At 42.6% G+C, this 18,245-nt stretch overlaps 1 protein-coding gene across 2 annotated transcripts in view; it reads left to right on the top strand.

Annotated features, from left to right (window-relative positions):
• Positions 1-18,245, top strand: part of cdan1 (codanin 1) — a 183,580-nt gene that overhangs the window by 124,465 nt on the left and 40,870 nt on the right. Inside the window, exons 20-21 of one of the 2 annotated variants that reach the window (XM_063054209.1) lie at positions 1,030-1,179; positions 16,620-16,683. In XM_063054209.1, coding sequence (XP_062910279.1) covers positions 1,030-1,179; positions 16,620-16,683 — 214 coding nt within the window. Of the gene's footprint in view, positions 1-1,029; positions 1,180-9,518; positions 9,932-16,619; positions 16,684-18,245 lie in introns of those variants that run through there. The other variant, XM_063054219.1, reaches the window with a different exon arrangement.

Here is an 18,245-nt window from a genome sequence, read left to right on the forward strand (position 1 = left end):
CCAAATAGCACGTAAAACCTAAAATAACACTAACATATAGTAAAAGCAGGAATGATATGATAAATACACAGCCTATATAAAGTAGAAATAATGTATATACAGTGTAGTTTCACTTAACAGAATCAGGAAGAATTAGCCAAAACCAACTTGTAGAAAAAAATCGGCACGTACACGCATGCGTACACACCTGGCCACGCAAGGCTTCACGGTCATGGTAGTCTTTCTCGGGGTAAACACAAGTTTAAAGCAGGCGTCTTTTTTTCGTGAAAGTGAAAATCTTCTTTCGGTTAGCGAGAATAGGTACCAATGTAGGTCTTTTGTAAAAGCGAAGTGGCGTAAAGCAAACGTTCGTAAAGCGGGGGTCACCTCTACATTGTTTTTTTTTAGTGATGTTGAGAGATTGATATTTGTCAAGGCAGGAGAGTTGCGTCCTTTATAATTACTGACAAACCTAGACAGTTTTCAGTTTAAGGTTGTATCTGAAAGGTGATGACATAATATTACAGGAGTGATAGTTATCTGGAACAAGCTGCTGGAGGAGGTGATAGAGGCAAATACAGTTACAGTGATAAATAGGCATTTGGAGAGGTACTGAGGAAAGGAGTAGAGTTCTATAGGCCTAATACAGGAAAATTAGGTTAGTGGACTTAGACGTCTGGTTGGCATGGATGAGCTGATCGAAAGGGCCATTTCGGTGATCTTACGACAGCATTGCAGAACACGCCTCATCATCTTGAAAGTGACTTGAAACCAGAGAGTTAGTTTGATAAACAACATACATCAAAGTTGCTGGTGAACGCAGCAGGCGTTTCAGGTCTCGGCCTGAAACGTCGACTGCGCCTCTTCCTATAGATGCTGCTTGGCCTGCTGCGTTCACCAGCAACTTTGATGTATGTTGCTTGAATTTCCAGCATCTGCAGAATTCCTGTTGTTAGTTAGTTTGATAAGTTTTGGGAGTCCATTTTTGTTTTGTGTAAACAAATAAAAGTAAAAGTAAAACTAAATGATAGTCTTTACTCCCTTTCCTAGGGCGACACTGGTGTCTGAGCTGGTCAGATGTGGGATAGCAATGCTGCAAAGTGAAATGAAGGATGAGGAGTCCAACCTGCCCAAACTGCTTGAAGCTGTTACCCACCAGCTCTGCGAAGAAGGCAGGCAGGCAGTGGCCAAAGGCAGAGAGTAAGTGTCTATGTGATTTGAGTAGTGACACCTTGGCAGATGCTGTGCATGTTTGCTGAGCAGCTAATATTTCCTGTTTTGAAAGAAGAATTGTGACCAAAATAAATCATTTTGCAGAGCAGTCAAAATTGCAATTTGAGGCCTACCCAGCTGCTGTCAGGATTTGCATGAATGGAGAGATTTGCCTTCTGAGTCTTTCCATTTTATGCTACTTCAATGTATGACAGTTTGGAGTGTATTCCCTGGAAAGGCATTGGAATCAGTCACAGCTCTCAAAAAATCATTGGATATAGACTTTAAAATTGATTATTTGCAGAGTTCTTACGTATATATCAAAAAACGGCCAAGTGACTAACTAGTTAAACTTTTCAAGGGATGGGGCACAGTTGTGTCTTCTGCTGTATAATTCTTACACTAGAACAGGAGTTCCAACTTGGGGTCCATGAGCCCCCTGCTTAATGGTAATGGTCCATGGCATAAAAAAAGATTAGGAACCCCCGCGTCCTAGAAGATTCAGCCTTTCATGTGTGAGGTGCAGCCCAGTTTCCTTTCCCTTCCCTTGGAGAAATAGCCTTAAGGGTGTGTTCAACTAAATAGTTAAAGAATCTCTTGAAAGTCAATAAAAAAAGCTGCAGATAAGACCATAAGATATAGGAGCAGAATTAGGTCATTCAGTACATCGAGTTTGCTGTGCCATTCAATCATGGCTGATTTATTATCCCTTTCGACCCCATTCTCCTGCCCTCTCCCCATAACCTTTAGCTCTCTACTTATTAAGAACCTCTGCTTTAGATATACTGAATGACTTGACCTTCACAGTTGTCTGTGACAATGAATTCCGCAGATTCACCACTTTCTGACTAAAGGAATTCCTACTCATCGCTGTTCTAAAGGGATGTCCTTTTATTCTGAAGCTTTGACTTTGACTCATCCAATATAGGAAACATACTATCCATGAACATTCTATCGAGGCCTTTCAATATTCAATAGGCTTCAGTGAGAACCCTCTCATTCTTGTAAATTCCAGTGAGTATAGACCCGGAACCAATAAATACTACTCATATGTTAACCCTTTTATTCCCAGGATCATTCTTGTGAACCTCCTCTGGAGCCTCTCCAGTGCCAACACATCCTTTCTGACAGCTGCTCACAATACTCTCAAGTGCATTCTGACCAGTGCCTTTTGAAGCCTCAGCATTACATCCTTGCTTTTATATTCTGGTCCTCCCAAAATGTATGCCAACATTGCAATTGTCTTCCTTACTACTGACTCAACCTGCAAGTTAATCTTTAAGGAGGACTGCAAAACCCCTTGGTACCTCTGATTTTTTGAATTTTCCTCCTGTTTAGAAAACAGTCTGTGTCTTTATTGCTTCTACCAAAGTGCATGACCATACACTTCCTGACATTGTATTCCACCTGCCAGTTCTTTGCCCATTTACTTAATCTAATTCCTTATGTAAACTCCCTGCTTCTTCAACATTGCCTGCCTCTCCATCTTTCTTCATATCGTCTGTAAACCTGGCCACGAAGCCATCAATTTCATTGTTCAAATCATTGACATATAATGTGAAAAGTAGCAGTACCAACCTCAACACTTTCGGAACATCTACTCACCAGCAGCCAACCAGAAAAGGTCACCTTTATTCCCACTCTTTGCCTCCTGCCAGTCTAGTATCTTTCTTGTAGTACCATAGGGTCCAATTTTGTTTAGCAGCTTCATGTGCAGCACTTTGTTAAAGGTCTTATGAAAATCAAGTAAGCAAATCCACTGACTCTTCTTCGTCCAGGCTGCCTGTTATTTCCTCAAAGAATCCCAGTGGATTTAGGTAACCATACAGACTTTGGCATATTTTATTATGTGCCTCCAAGTACTGTAAAACCTCATCCATAATAATTGGCTCCAACATTTTGCCAACCACTGGTCAGGCTATCTAGCCTATAATATCCTTTCTTTTGGCTCTCTACCTTGGGAAAGAGTGGAGTGACATTTACAATTTTCCAGTCCTCCAGAACCATTCCAGAATCCATTGATTCTTGAAAAATCGCTACTGATGCCTTCACAATCCCTTCAGGCAGCTCTGGAGTGTAGTCCTTCTCCAGGTGACCTTCAGACCTTTCAGCTTCCCAAGTACCTTCCCCTTGGTAATAGCAACTATACTCATGCCTACCCCTCATACTCTTGGAAATTCTGGCAATGCAAAATTCCTAATTCAGTTTGTCCGCCACATCATGTGTTCTTTATTACACCTCTCCTTCTTCATCTTGCAATGGCCAGATACCTATTCTTTACTGTTTCCCTCCTTTACTGTTTATACATTTAAAAAGGGTTTCAATGTTTCAGAAAAGATAGAGAGGGAAAGCTGCTCATTGCATCACTGGTATCAGCCTACCCACCATCAAGGACATATGTAAAATACGGTGCCAGAAAAGGGCCAATAGCATCATGAAGAATCCTACACACCCTGCTCATGGACTATTTGTCCCACTCCCACCAGGGAGGAGGCTGTGTAACATCCACACCAGGACCACTGACTCAAAAACGGTTACTTTCCCTAAGCAGTAAAACTGATCAAACCCTTCACCTACTAACTCTTATCACTATTCATTATTTCTTTTTGTACTGCCCATTGTCAGTTTATGGACAAACTATGTATATAAGCTATCGTGTGTACTTCTATTTATTATGTGCTTTTTTTTTAGTATTATTAATGGTGTTCTTTATCTTCTATTTTTTTTCACTGTATCGGATGTGGAGTAACAATTATTTTGTTCAGGAAATAAACAATCATGAAAAGGGGGGTGTTGCACTATTAATCAGGAATAATATCACAACTGCACTCAGGTGGGACATGATAGAGGGCTCATCTGCTGACTCTGTAGGGGTAGAACTTAAAAATAAGAAAGGTGCACTCACTCTGGGATTATACGACAGACTCTTTCTCCTTCTCCCCTGCACCCCCGCGCCACTATAGCCACCAGGCAATTGAGGAGCAGATACACAGCCAGATTAGGCAAAGGGCAAAAACCCAAACCAAATGCCATGGATGAACCAGGAAATAGGTGGTATACTGAGGGTTAGATCTGTGGCATTCAAGGCAGGTGATCCAGAAATATAGTAGTCCAGGTACGACCTACAGAAGGCTATTTTAAGGGTGAGAAAGCAATTCCAATTGAGGTTAGAGATGGAATAGGATGTGCATCAGCTCTGACAGGGTTTGCAGGCCATTACTTCCTATAAAGCAAAACCTAACAACAAGAATGGCTGTGATGCTTCTCTCCCAGATGATCACAAAGCCTTTTATCCATGCTTTGAAAGGAAGAATAAGATTAAACCTGTGCAAATCCCTGTAGCATCTGGTGACCCTGTGATCTCTGTCATGGAGGCCAACATAATAACATCTTTCCAGAGTGTGAACCCTTGCAGGGCATCAGGCCCTGATTGGTGTACCTGATTGAGCTCTGCTAACCTGTGCCATCCACCTGGTGGGAGTTTCCAAGGACATCTTCAATCTCTTACTGCTGCAGTTGGGGGTCCCCACCTGCCTCAAAAGGGTGACAATCATACCAATGCCCAAGAAGTGCAGGGTGAGCTGCCTCAATGACCAACACCCAGTTACACTCATCTACTGTGATGAAGTCTTTGTGAGTTTGGTCATGGCTGGAGTCAACTCGTGCCTAAGCAAGGACCTGGACCTGGACCTGACGCAATACATCTACAGCAGATGCAATCTCACTGGCTCTCCACTCGGCCTTGGATCACCTGGACAATTGCAATACCTACTATTGCAATACCTGAACAATAGCTGCTGTTTATTGATTACAGCTCAGCATTCAACACAATTGTACCCTCAGTTCTAATTAACAAGATCCAAAACGTGGGCCTCTGTACACCCCTCTGCAACTGGATCAGGAGCGAGATAGGTCAGCTGGTTGAGTGGTGTTGCTGCAACAACCTTACACTCCAGATTAGTAAGGCCAAGGAATTGATTGTGGACTTCAGGAAGGGGAAATTGAGGGACACGTACCAGTCCTCATCCAGAGGTGAGCAGTGGAATTGGTAAGTAGTTTCAAGTTCCTGGGTGTCAACGTGTCTGAGGATCTATCCTGGGTCCAACATATTGATGCAAATACAAAGAAGGCATAACAGTGGGTATATTTTATTAGGAGTTTGAGGTGGCTTGATGTCACCAAATACACTTGCAAATTTCTACAGATGTACGGTAGAGAGCATTCTGACTGGTTGCATACCAGTTTGGTGTGGGGTTGCTTCACCATCTGCAAAGGATCAGAAAAAGCTGCAGAAAGTTGTAAGCTCTGCCAGTTCCATCATGGACTCGAGCCTCCCCAGCATCAAGGACACCTTCAAGAAGGTGGCATCCATCACCCATTACATGCCTTCTTCTCATTGCTGCTATCAAGAAGGAGTTGTAGGAGCCTGAAGACACACACTCAGTATTTGAGAAACAGTTTCTTCCCCTCCACCATCAGATTTCTGAATGGACAATGAACCCATGAACATTACCTCGGTATTTTTCCTTTCTTTTTGTACTACTTATGTAATCTATTTTTATATACTTGTTGTAATTTATAGTTTTTAATTACTATGTATTGCAATGTATTTTCATCGCAAAACAGCACATTTCACAATAGATGCCAGTGATATTAAACCTGATTCTGAACAACAGGGTTGTTTTCATGGTGACTTCAACTTCTTTGGTGGACTGGGACCTTCTTGGTGCATGGGGCAGAATTTGTTAAGTGTCTTCTTAAGTCAATATGGTGATAGTCCCAACAAGAGGAGGGGGCATACTGGACTTGGTATAGGGAAATAAGCCTGGCTTGGGATCAACCTTTCTGTGGGAAATTATTTTGGAAACTGTGATCACGATATTGATAAATATGGATCTTCTGGGAGAGTAAATTGGAGCAGGACAAGTCCACATCTGACATGTAAATGGTGTTTAAAGACTATGAAGGGTATAGGACAGGTATTTTCCAGTAACCAGGAAGGACAAGGGTGGTAAGATAAAGGAACCTTGGATGTTTAAAGAGGTGGTGAAGAAAAACTAAACTCCAATGGAGCCCTGAAGACTATAAAAAAAGCTAGAAAAGAACTCGAAGGGAATTATGCGAGCCAGGAATGGACATGAAAAGTCCTTGGCAAGTATGATTAAAGGGAATCTTAAAGCAAGAAGAGGAGGGTAGGACCACTCAAGGATAAAGGAAGAAAGATATGGTTTAGGTGGAAGATATGGGAGAGGTCCTAAATGAGTACTTTGTATCAATATTTACAGTGCCTATAAGAAGTATTCATCCCCCCCACTCCCCCCTTTTCATTTTTCCATGGCCTTCTGTCCTCTCCTATCAGACTCTCCTTTCTTCAGTCCTGTATCTCCTTCACGAATCAACTTCCCAGCTCTTTACTATTTAGATAAAACTACATTAAATATATGTTTCTTTACAGTCTTTGATTCATGTCAACAAACATGGAAATAAGGTGGTAGATATGGTTGGGGTAAAAGAGGGCATGACTGTGAGGGATATGTTTTGCTAGTGGACAGCCTGGTCACTGGGCTTGAAGATGCCCTTAGCTCCAAGAAAACTTTGATAAGTCAGCTTCTTCCTCCACTGCAGGACCTCAGACTATGCAGTTTAAATAACCCTCTCCTGAAATGTACTGAAAAACTTGTACAATTACAATTCTGCCTGTTGTAGAGATTTCTGATCCTGTTATTCCACTGACTGTAAACAAACAATTGGATTTCCTGGTTGATAGCCATATTTTCCACAGTTCGTGCTTCTAGTTGGCCAAGGGCTCCCTTAAGCAATGAATCATTTAAGTGTTATGGGACTTGTAGGACAGTTAGTCTCTTCAACCATTTCTTGTTAAGTTACTTATCGGATATAAAGTTCAAATTCAAAGTAAATTTTTTGTCAAAGTACATATATGTCACCATATACAACCCTGAGATTTATCTTCTTTCAGGCATACTCAATAAATCCAATAGCCGTAACAGAATCAGTGAAAGACTGCACCAACAGGGTGGTCAACCAGTGTGCAAATACACAAAGAGAGGAAAAATAGCAATACTGAGAACATCTGATGAAGAGTGCTTGAAACTGAGTCCATAGGTTGCAGGAACAGTTCAGTAATGGGGCAAGTGAAGCTGAGTAAAGTTATCCCATCTGGTTCAGGAGCCTGATAGTTGAGGCATAAGAACTTCCTAGACCTGGTTGTGTGGATCCTGAGGATCCTGTACAGCTTTCCCCCGCTATCCAAAAGTAAAGTGTTCCTATGAAACCTTTCGTAAGCCAAAATGGCGTAAAGTGAAGAAGCAATTACCATTAATTTATATGGGAAAAATTTTTGAGTGTTCCCAGACTCAAAAAAATAACCTACCAAAGCATACCAAATAACACGTAAAACCTAAAATAACACAAACATATAGTAAAAGCTGGAATGATATAAATACATAGCCTATATAAAGTAGAAATAATGTATGTAGTGTAGTTTCACGTTCCAGAATTGGGAAGACAATGAACTCACTGGAAGGTTCACGTAATTTTCTATCATACAGTTCTTTGTAAGCACTCAAAACTTCCTGCAAACCTGCCCTAAACCTACGTGCCCTTTCAAAATTAAGGTCATATTCTTCTGCAATCATTGCAGCACTGTCAATTGTAGCAAAAATCTCATGCAGTTCAAAGCTATGGCAGGTTGATGCTGAGATGCTGAGTGTTTTGCTGAAAGCAAAACAAACACTATTCTCGCTTTTCTCCACTCTTGCTGCTCGGGGTGTGCGCTGCCTCTGTAACTGCTCACTGCAAAACAAACGCTGAACACTATTTTCGCTTTTCGCCACTCTTGCTGCTCGGGGTGTGCGCTTCCTCTATAACTGCTCGCTGCAAAACTGACGCTGAACACTATTTTCGCTTTTCGCCACTCTTGCTGCTCGGGGTGTGCGCTTCCTCTATAACTGCTCGCTGCAAAACTGACGCTGAACGCTATTTTCGCTTTTAGCCTTTTCTCGTAACAGTGAAAATCGCCTTCGGATTTGTTTCGGTTAGTGAAAACAGGTACTAATGTAGGTCTATCGTAAAAGCGAAGTGGCGTAATGCCAACTTTTGTAAAGCGGGGGATACCTGTACCACCTTCTTAATGGCAGTATCAAGAAGAGAGCATGACATGCGTGGTGGATGTCCATGACAATGGATGCTGCTTTCCTGTGACAAGGCTCCATATAGATATGCTCAATGGTGGGGAGGGCTATACCTGTAATGGATAGGGCCGTATCCACTACTTTTTGTAGGATTTTCCGTTCATGGGCACTGGTGTTTCCATATCAGGCTGTGATGCAACCAGTCAATATACTCTCTATCATGCATCTATAGAAGTTTGTCAAAGTTTTAGATGTCATGCCTAACCTTCGTCAACTCCTAAGGAAGTAGAAGCATTACTGTCCTTTCTTTGTAATTGTACTTGCATGCTGGAGCCAGGACAGGGCAGATATAAAGGAGAACTTCAGTTTCTTGTAGCACTAGATCCACTGATTAATCGGTGGGAACAGGATTTCTTTTGCAGCTGGAATGTTCCCCCAAAAGGATACAACTCAGAATGAATAACCACCTGTCTGTGTCGTGTATGAAGAATTGGTCCTGGTAAAACCTGGTGGGGTGGGATTTCTTCAGTATGTCTAAAAGGAGTACTTGAAATAGTATGTGGAGAATGCAACGAGAAGAGAGAACGTACTGAATCTACTTGTGGGAAATGAGCTATACCACGTGACAGACCTGATAGTGGGTGAACATTTTGAGAATAGTGACCACAACTCATTTAGATTTGAGATAATTATGAGTAATCATAAGGTCAGATGTCGCAGGAAGGAGCAAAGTTGGGGTAAGGGCAAACTTTGACAGGCTAAGAAAGGAGTGAAGGATTGTTGATTGGGAGCAGCACTGTCATACAAGCCTGTGTTTGACATGTGGGAGATGTTTAAAGACCAGCCTATCAGAGTTTAGGATTGATATGTTCTGGTAAGAAGTAAAGACAAAGATGATAACTGAGGGAACCATGACCCAAGTGATCCTATATTTAGTCAGGAGGGAAAAGGATATGCACATAAAGTTTATGGAGCAAATATCAGACTTGGCATTTGTAGAATATAAAGATAGCAGGAAAGTATTCAAGCAGGCAATTAGAAAGATGAGGGGCTACGGTAGGAAACTTTGTCACATGGTGTGAGCAGAATTATCTGCAGCTTAATATGAAAAAGACTAAGGAGCTGGTGGTAGACCTGAGGAGAGCTAAGGTATCGGTGACCCTTGTTTCCATCCAGGGGGTCAGTGTGGACATGGTGGAGGATTACAAATACCTGCGGATACGCATTGACAATAAACTGGACTGGTCAAAGAACACTGAGGCTGTCTACAAGAAGGGTCAGAGCCCTCTCTATTTCCTGAGGAGACTGAGGTCCTTTAACATCAACGTTTAAAAGCGCACTTGCAATAATAATAAATATAATCATCATCATCATCATCAGGTGCCATGCCCAGTTTGAGCTTTGACTGCCATGGCCCACACGCTCCTGTTTCGGATCAGGTGGATCAATTTGTTGGTATTCATTTCCAATTCTCTGGCTGCTGTCTCCATCATCATTTGTCTTTGTCTTCCTCTTGCTTTCTTCCCTTCAATCTTTCCCATAATTACCGTGCATTCTAACTCCTCTTTCCTAATCACATGTCCAATGAAGTTACGCTGCCTTTTCATGATCTCATACATTATTTCTCTTTTTGTTTGCTCTGTTCGTGACATCCTCGTTAGATATTCGTTTCGTCCATGATATTCTTTGCATCCTCCTCAAAAACCACATCTCTGCTGCTACAATTCGTTTCCTCATGTTACTAGATATTGTCCAACATTCTGAGCCATATAATGTAACTGGATAAATGTAACATTTCAGTACTCTGAGGCGGGTTGTCATGCCTAGTTTAGTGTTGGTCAGTCTACTCTTCATTCTCGTAAAGGTGTCTTTTGCCATCCCTATTCTTCTTTTGATGTCCATGTCGCACCTGCCATCTGATGTCACCCAGCTTCCGAAGTAGCAAAAGTTCTGTACTTGTTTTATGTCTTCCCCATTTATTCTCAGCCTGCAGATAGGATTCTCCTCTTTTCTGGTTATCACCATACATTTTGTCTTTTTGCAATTGATAGATTGACCCATTTTTGCACTTTCTTCAACAATTATATCAATTAAGTTTTGTAGTTCTTCCTCCGTACTTGCAATTAACAGTGTCATCTGCATATCTGAAATTATTGATGTTTTCACTGCCAACTTTGATTCCCAAGATGTCTCTTATTTTTTGTAATATTGTTTTACTGTACACATTAAATAAATCAGGGGAGAAAACACACCCTTGTCTAACGCCTCTCTTGATTTTCGTAAACTGACTCACTTCTCCATCTATTCTTATAGCGGCAGTTCGTTCCCAGTACAGATTCTGATTAGGCGGAGGTCTTTCAAAATCTAGATCTAAAGTTTTCTGTATGAAGATGTAAGATGAAGAAAGGAAAGGCAGCAGGCCCTGATGAATTAGTAATAGAACAAATTATTGCCTTTGAAGATTATGGAATTGAAAAACTTACTGATTTAATCAATAAATATAATAATATTAACTAATAATAAAGTACAGAATAATTATTTTACCAATGTGCAATAATGTACAAAATAATAAAACAGAAACTATTGTACTCATCATCATCATAGCTTGACACACCAGACAGCCAGCCACTCTAGTGTTTGGTTGATGCTGAGCAGGTCAGAGTCAGCTAAATCAGGTGAGAGTGGGCAGTTGCGCAGAACGTGTTCAATGTTCTGCAGCCTTTCACCACACTCACAGGATTTGCTGGTCTTTAAACCCCACTTCACCATATTGTCTTGTTACGTAACCTGCAACAATGAATATGAAACGAGACAGGTTATATAAAAACAACCAAACATTTATTAAACACGGATAAACGATAAGGGAAAAAAAAACAAAGGAAAACTTTAACCAGAAGTTAACCATTATGCAGCCGTTCACCAAATCATCACTCGGCACTGGTTCTTAAAGCGTTACATGCGAAAACAGTTCTTAAAGCGATAAAGACAACTATAGTTCTTAAAACAATAAATTCGAAAGTCCAACAGATTTATACGTTCAATTGGGGAGAGGCTTCTCTGGAGAAGGATTTCTTCATAGGCGCGACTTTCCTGCTGGTTCTATCCACAGGATTCACGATGCCGAAAATAAACAGTTTAAAACAACTGACCTTAAATTCTTTTAGAGAGAGAGCAAACCTTTCCATGAACTCTTTGCTCTTTTTGGCAAGAGTTATCCTCGATGCAGGTTGCTATTCCTCCAACAAAGACTCAATAAGGTCGATCCTTTATTAAACTGCCAAACGATGCCGACTCCTCTTGATCCTTTGGTCCTGTACTTCAATAAATTCTTCACTCTCCCTTCTACTGTTGGAATTGAGTAAATCAGCACATCTAGCTAACAATTTCCAGTCCAATAATATTGTATCTTACAACAGAACACAATACTCTGTTTTAAAAATGAAACTGCGTCACAAAAACAAACACGCAACAGAAACGGAAACGCAGCGCGTTCTACCTGGAAATCTACAAACTAAAAACTAACTGCGTCATCTGGGTCGACCTATATATACCCATGGTGCACATGTCATCACGTGACCTCACATCGGCAGGAAAATCACATCAGATGACCTCCAAAAGACCATTACATCATTCTCACAAAAATAAAACAGATCTCCTTGAGCATGTAACAGTCTCCCGTCCTACAAACTCCCGCTCTCGCTCTGTTGAGAGTGCACCACTTCCGTCTGTCATGTAGTGACCCGTCTGGCAACATTTCTGTGGGGTTGTGCACTGTATTGTTTGGTGGGGCTCTGGCTTCTGTTTGTTGCCAGAGGTCAATCCTGTATGTTTGGGGGGATGTTCCGTGGGGTAGTTCCTCCACTGTAGCAAAGCTTTCCCTCGATTTTAGGCGGTTAGAAACTGGCCCATAATGATGATGTAGGTGCTGTGGATCCGAGTTCTGTCTACCTCTTTCAACTTTTGTTGTAGTGTGTCTTTGGATCTCTGGGGGAGCAATGCCTGCAAGTCTGTAAATGATGTTTGTGTGTGTGGAGTGCAGTGCGCCCGTGATTATTCTGCAGGCTTCATTAAGCAATGGGTCTATTTTCTTCGCATGGGCTGATCTGCCCCACACAGGTGCACAGTATTCTGCAGGTGTATAGCAGAGCACTAGGGCAGTTGATCTAACTGTGTGAGCATTAGCTCCCCATTTCATGCCTGCTAATTTTTTCAAGAGAGAATTGCGAGAGCCAACTTCCCCTCAGAGTTTTTGGGTGGCAAATGAGAGTGTCCTATCCAGTGTCACGCCCAGGTAAATTGGAGTTGGATGGTGTTTGAGCTCCTTCCCACACCAGAATATCTTGAGCTTCCAAGCTGCTTCTCGATTCCTCAGGTAGAATGCACACACTTGAGTTTTTGATGGATTTGGATTCGGAGACCATTTTTCATAATACTGCTTCATTGCTTCAAGGACTGCTGTAAGTCGTACTTCAACTTCTTGGAAGGAGTTAGCTTGTGTTGCTATGCATAGGTCGTCTGCAAAGATAAACCTGCGTGTGTTAGGAAAGGTTGGTTGGTCGTTTGTGTAAACATTAAATATTAGAGGTGTCAGGACTGATCCCTGTGGTAGTTTGTTCCTTTGTGGACACCACCTACTTTTAATTCTATTCATTTCTACATAAAATCTACGATTTTCTAGGAGGTTTCTTATTACTTTGACTGGTTTTGTTCTTTAACATTTTAGATAATTTCAGTAGAAGGTCTCAGTGCTTCACAGTGTTGTATGCTGCTGTTAAGTCAACGAATGCTGCCCCTGTAATTTGTCGCATTTCAAAGCCATCCTCAATATACTGGGTTAAGTTCAGGACTTGACCGCAGCAAGAGTGCCCTGGCCTGAACCTTGCTTGGTCTGGTGTTAGAAGATCTTTGACTAAGGGGGATAGTCTTTTCAGTATGAGTCTCTCATAGAGTTTATAGAGGGTGCAGAGCAAGGAAATCTGTCTCCAGTTTTTTAGGAATGTTGGGGTCTTTATTGGGTTTTAGGGGAGCAACAACTTTGGCTCTTCTCGAACTTTAGGTATTTTTAATGATCTTAGGCAACCGTTAGGCCAGTGGAGTGCTTTAGGTCCAAGATGTTTAAGGATTTCATTAAGAATCCCATCTATGTCAGCAGCTTTGTTGAATTTTAGCTATGATACTTCATCCTTTAATTCTTCTAGGGTGAGAGGTGGGAAGTCGTCATTTCCGTTTGAGAGAGCTGACTCCATCTCCTGATGTTGCTTTTTCTTTTGTCTCCGTTCCTTGTTATTTGGTCGACCATTTAGTATTAGTTGGTGGGCAACCTGATCGGGTGTTAAGGCAGCAATTCTCTTTGGTGGTCTATTGTCTGAGTTGAGTTTCCGAACAGTTGCCCATGCCTTCTTACTGTTCTTGGTTATGTCTGTGTTTTCTTTCAGTTCCTGCCAATGCTGTTGCCTCTCTTGGCTCAGTAGGGACAGAACTGACTCTCCCATTTCAATTGTATCTTGACCAAATGGGTCTTGGTCATATAAGTTGACATACTCATCATAACTTTGCTTGATATTGCTAGTCAATCCCTGAATATATTTAGTTCTGCAGCCTCTAGGTATGTTCTGCTGCACTACTTTCCAGATTAGTCGGACAAATTCATTGTACTGATCAGGTTCTAGTGGTATGGTATCGATAATTTGATCAAAGGATTCTGCGAAAGATGTCCGATTCGCTTTTCTCAGGTTAAATCTTGGTAGGTACTTTGATGGTACAGGTCTCAGAACTGGAAGGGATTCTACCTGGACTGGACAGTGTTGGGATTTGGGTATATGTTGGAGGACTGTTCATGTGAAGAGGTTGGAGCTTGCCGAGGTAACAAAGGCAAGGTCTGGGTTGTATCCTTTTCTCCATCTGGCACTTGTGAAGGTAGGGGTGTCCTTTGATTCGTATAGTAGCTCAAGGCTGTTGTTTAAAGCCCATGATACAACTTCTCCATTTGCATCGTCATCTTGTACTATGATGTGTGTTCTCCTGTCGCACAGAGATCAACTATTGTATATGCTTATTACATTTGGTAGGGCAGATTTTCTATAATGATGCTTGTGACAGTGGAGCTGAATGACTCTGTTCGAAAGGGTGCTCTGCTGCTTATTCAGTAGGTCATGGAGAGAATATGCCAGATTGTCCATAATGGATAACAGTTTGCTTAGTGACTTCCTCTCCACCACTAACTCAAAAGTGTCTGGGATCTAGCCTTTTTGATGAGCTTATTTAGTCTTTTTGCATCACCAGCACCAATGCTGCTCCCCCAACATAAAGCTGCAAAGAAGACTGCTCTCGCTACAGTAGACTGGTAAAAGATTTCCAACATCCTGCTGCACACATTGAAGGATCCCAGCTTCCTAAGAAAATAGAGTCTGCTCATACTTCTTCTGCAGCCATACTTAGCAAATCTATAGAACGGGACTGAGTGTAGTTATCCCCTTTTGTTCAAGAGCCTGATGGTTGAGCGGTAGTCCTGAGGCAGCCGTACCTTCAACCTGATGGCAGCAGCGATGAAAGAGTACGGCCTGGGTGGTAAAGATCTTTGATGATGGATTCTGCTTTCCTATGGCAACGATTCATGTAGATATGCTCAATGATTGGGAGGGTTTCTACCCCTGATGTACTGGGCCAAATCCACCATCTTCTGTCGGATTTTCTGCCCAAAGATGTTGGTGTTCCCGTACCAGGCTGTAATGCAGCCAGTCAGCACACTTTCCACCGCATATCTATAAAAGTTTGCCAATGTTTTTGATGACATGCCAGATCTCTGCAGAATCCTCAGGAAATAGAGATGCTGTCATGCTTTCTTCACAATAATATTTATATGATAGGTCCAGGACAGGTCCCCCGAGCTAGTGACACTCAGAAATTTAAAGTTACTCTCCCTGCCTCTGATCCTCTGATGATTACTAGCTCACAGACCTTCGTCTTTGTTAAAGTTCTTTTTCTCTAGTTTTATTTCAATGGCTTCCTGCACCCGGCGATTCTAAAAGCCATTGGTGCAGCACAGTAGTTTTGTGCCGTTGAAATCAGTCCTATGGTCATTGCAAATACAATGTTGTGCTACCACCAATTTCTCCAGGTAAGTCAAACGAAATCACTTGTGCTCCTTGATGTGAGTTTCCACCATGCCCCCGTCTGGCTGATAACCATTGCTCTGCATTCACAGGGAATCCTGTAAACACCAGTCATCCCGAGTCCCAGGTCATCTTTGACCCCCACATAAGCTATGATTTGAGCTTTCTTACAGGTTTGCGGATGGTATTAATCTGATATTCAATATCCGGCAATCCTTCCAGAAACAGTGCAAATATAGGGAAGACAGACCGTAGCGAAGGGTTCCACCTTGTTAGGTTTCATGGTTTTTCTGTCAGCCTTTTGAGGGCTCAATTGATATCCTTCACCTTGTAGCCATTCTGTAGGAACATCATGTAAAATTTTCTTATTGTGGAAACTCTCTGAAATAATTCTAAAATATTTTTCGCACGGTTAAAGTAGAAAGAACCACTCTGTGTTGGGAGGCATGATGGTGACTCTGTGTTGGGAGGCATGATGGTGGGTTTTGTTGTTGAGATACAAGTCCATGTAATTGAGGTTTCCAGTAGACGTTATTCCCGAGGAACATTGCATTTGTCATGGCCAAAGTATTGATTTAGGTGGCACAAAACTACTGTGCTGCACCAATGGCTTTGGTACCGCCTGGCATAGGAAGTCATTGAAATAAAACTGGAGAAAAAGAATTTTAACAAAGATGAAGGTCTCGCTCCAAGTAAGAGCTGGAATTTAATTGTAAGCAAGGTGGAACATTGGAAACCTCATTCATTGGATGACGACTAGCCAATCAGGTGGGACAGATAACTGGGGTATAAATACCACAGGACTAGTTATGTCCAGGCATCATCCCTGATGAAGATGGCAGAGTTTGTTACTGAAATGTCAGTTAAAATCTATACCTGAACCCGACTGGAAGCTCAAGAAGAGTTCATTCATCTTTCCTTACACTTTGTATGAGGAAGTTCAGTTATTACCCTGCTTATTGCCCCAATGTTTTTGATATTCCTTCCCTGCCTGCTGCCACAGGTTTTCTCCATAGTCCCTCACAGAGCCTCCTCCTCCTGCCCTATATTTCTGTCAGCTCATCACATGGAGATAATCTGTACGAAACTATATCTGTGGTTGTAATTCAAAAGTGATCTTTTTGAAAGAGGGTTTAGAATAACATTCCATTTCTTTACTTTTCAGATTCTGCAACAGAAAGGGGCCTGAGGCAATTCGAGTCTTACTTCCAGCAGAGACGTCTGTTTCGGTTTGTTAAACTGCTGAAGGCAGCTCCAGCATCAGATGCAAACATGAGGAATTCTGCAGATGCTGGAAATTCAAGCGACACACATCAAAGTTACTGGTGAATGCAGCAGGCCAGACATCTCTAGGAAGAGGTACAGTCGACGTTTTGGGCCGAGACCCTTCATCAGGACTAACTGAAATAAGAGCTGGTAAGAGATTTGAAAGTGGGAGGGGGAGGGGGAGATCCAAAATGATATGAGAAGACAGGAGGGGGAGGGATGGAGCCAAGAGCTGGACAGTTGATTTCAACCATCAACTCTGCTCTCAAACGCATCTCCCCCATTTCACGCACATCTGCTCTCACTCCATCCTCCTGCCACCCCACTATGAATAGGGTTCCCCTCGTCCTCACCTACCACCCCACCAGCCTCCAGGTCCAACATATAATTCTCCGTAACTTCCGCCACTTCCAACGGGATCCCACCACTAAGCACATCTTTCCCTCCCACCTCTCTCTGCTTTCCGCAGGGATCGCTCCCTACACGACTCCCTTGTCCATTCGTCCCCCCCCCATCCCTCCCCACCAATCTCCCTCCTGGCACTTATCCTTGTAAGCCGAACAAGTGCTACACATGCTCTTACACTTCCTCCCTTACCACCATTCAGGGCCCCAGACAGTCCTTCCAGGTGAGGCGACATGTCACCTGTGAGTTGGCTGGAGTGATATACTGCATCCGGTGCTCCCGATGTGGCCTTCCATATATTGGCGAGACCCAACACAGACTGGGAGATCGTTTCGCTGAACACCTACGCTCTGTCCATCAGAGAAAGCAAGATCTCCCAGTGGCCACACATTTTAATTCCACATCCCATTCCCATTCTGATATGTCTATCCACGGCCTCCTCTACTGTAAAGATAAAGCCACACTCAGGTTGGAGGAACAACACCTTATATTCCGTCTGGGTAGCCTCCAACCTGATGGCATGAACATTGACTTCTCAAACTTCCGTTAATGCCCCACCTCCCCCTCATACCCCATCTGTTATTTATTTATATACACACATTCTTTCTCTCTCTCTCTCTCTCTCTCTCTCTCTCTCTCTCTCCTTTTTCTCCCTCTGTCCGTCTCACAGTACCCCTTGCCCATCCTCTGGGTTTTATCCCCCCTCCCCCTTTTCTTTCTCCCTGGGCCTCCTGTTCCATGATCCTCTCATATCCTTTTTGCCAATCAACTGTCCAGCTCTTGGCTCCATCCCTCCCCCTCCTGCCTTCTCCTATCATTTTGGATCTCCCCCTCCCCCTCCCACTTTCAAATCTCTAACTAGCTCTTCTTCCAGTTAGTCCTGACGAAGGGTCTTGGCCCGAAACGTCGACTGTACCTCTTCCTGGAGATGCTGCCTGGCCTGCTGCGTTCACAGGCAACTTTGATGTGTGTTGCTCCAGCATCAGATGGATGGGAGGGTGGGGACATTTTATTTCTCAGGTCCACACGCAGCTGACTGTTCACCAACTTCGTGGACAGTTCTTTTGTTTTCAGTTCAGCAGTCAACAAATTAAGTGCCTGAAACCAAGGAGCTGCTTCA

The sequence above is a fragment of the Mobula hypostoma genome, chromosome 1 (genome assembly GCF_963921235.1).
Source record: "Mobula hypostoma chromosome 1, sMobHyp1.1, whole genome shotgun sequence".
NCBI classification, from domain to species: domain Eukaryota; kingdom Metazoa; phylum Chordata; class Chondrichthyes; order Myliobatiformes; family Myliobatidae; genus Mobula; species Mobula hypostoma.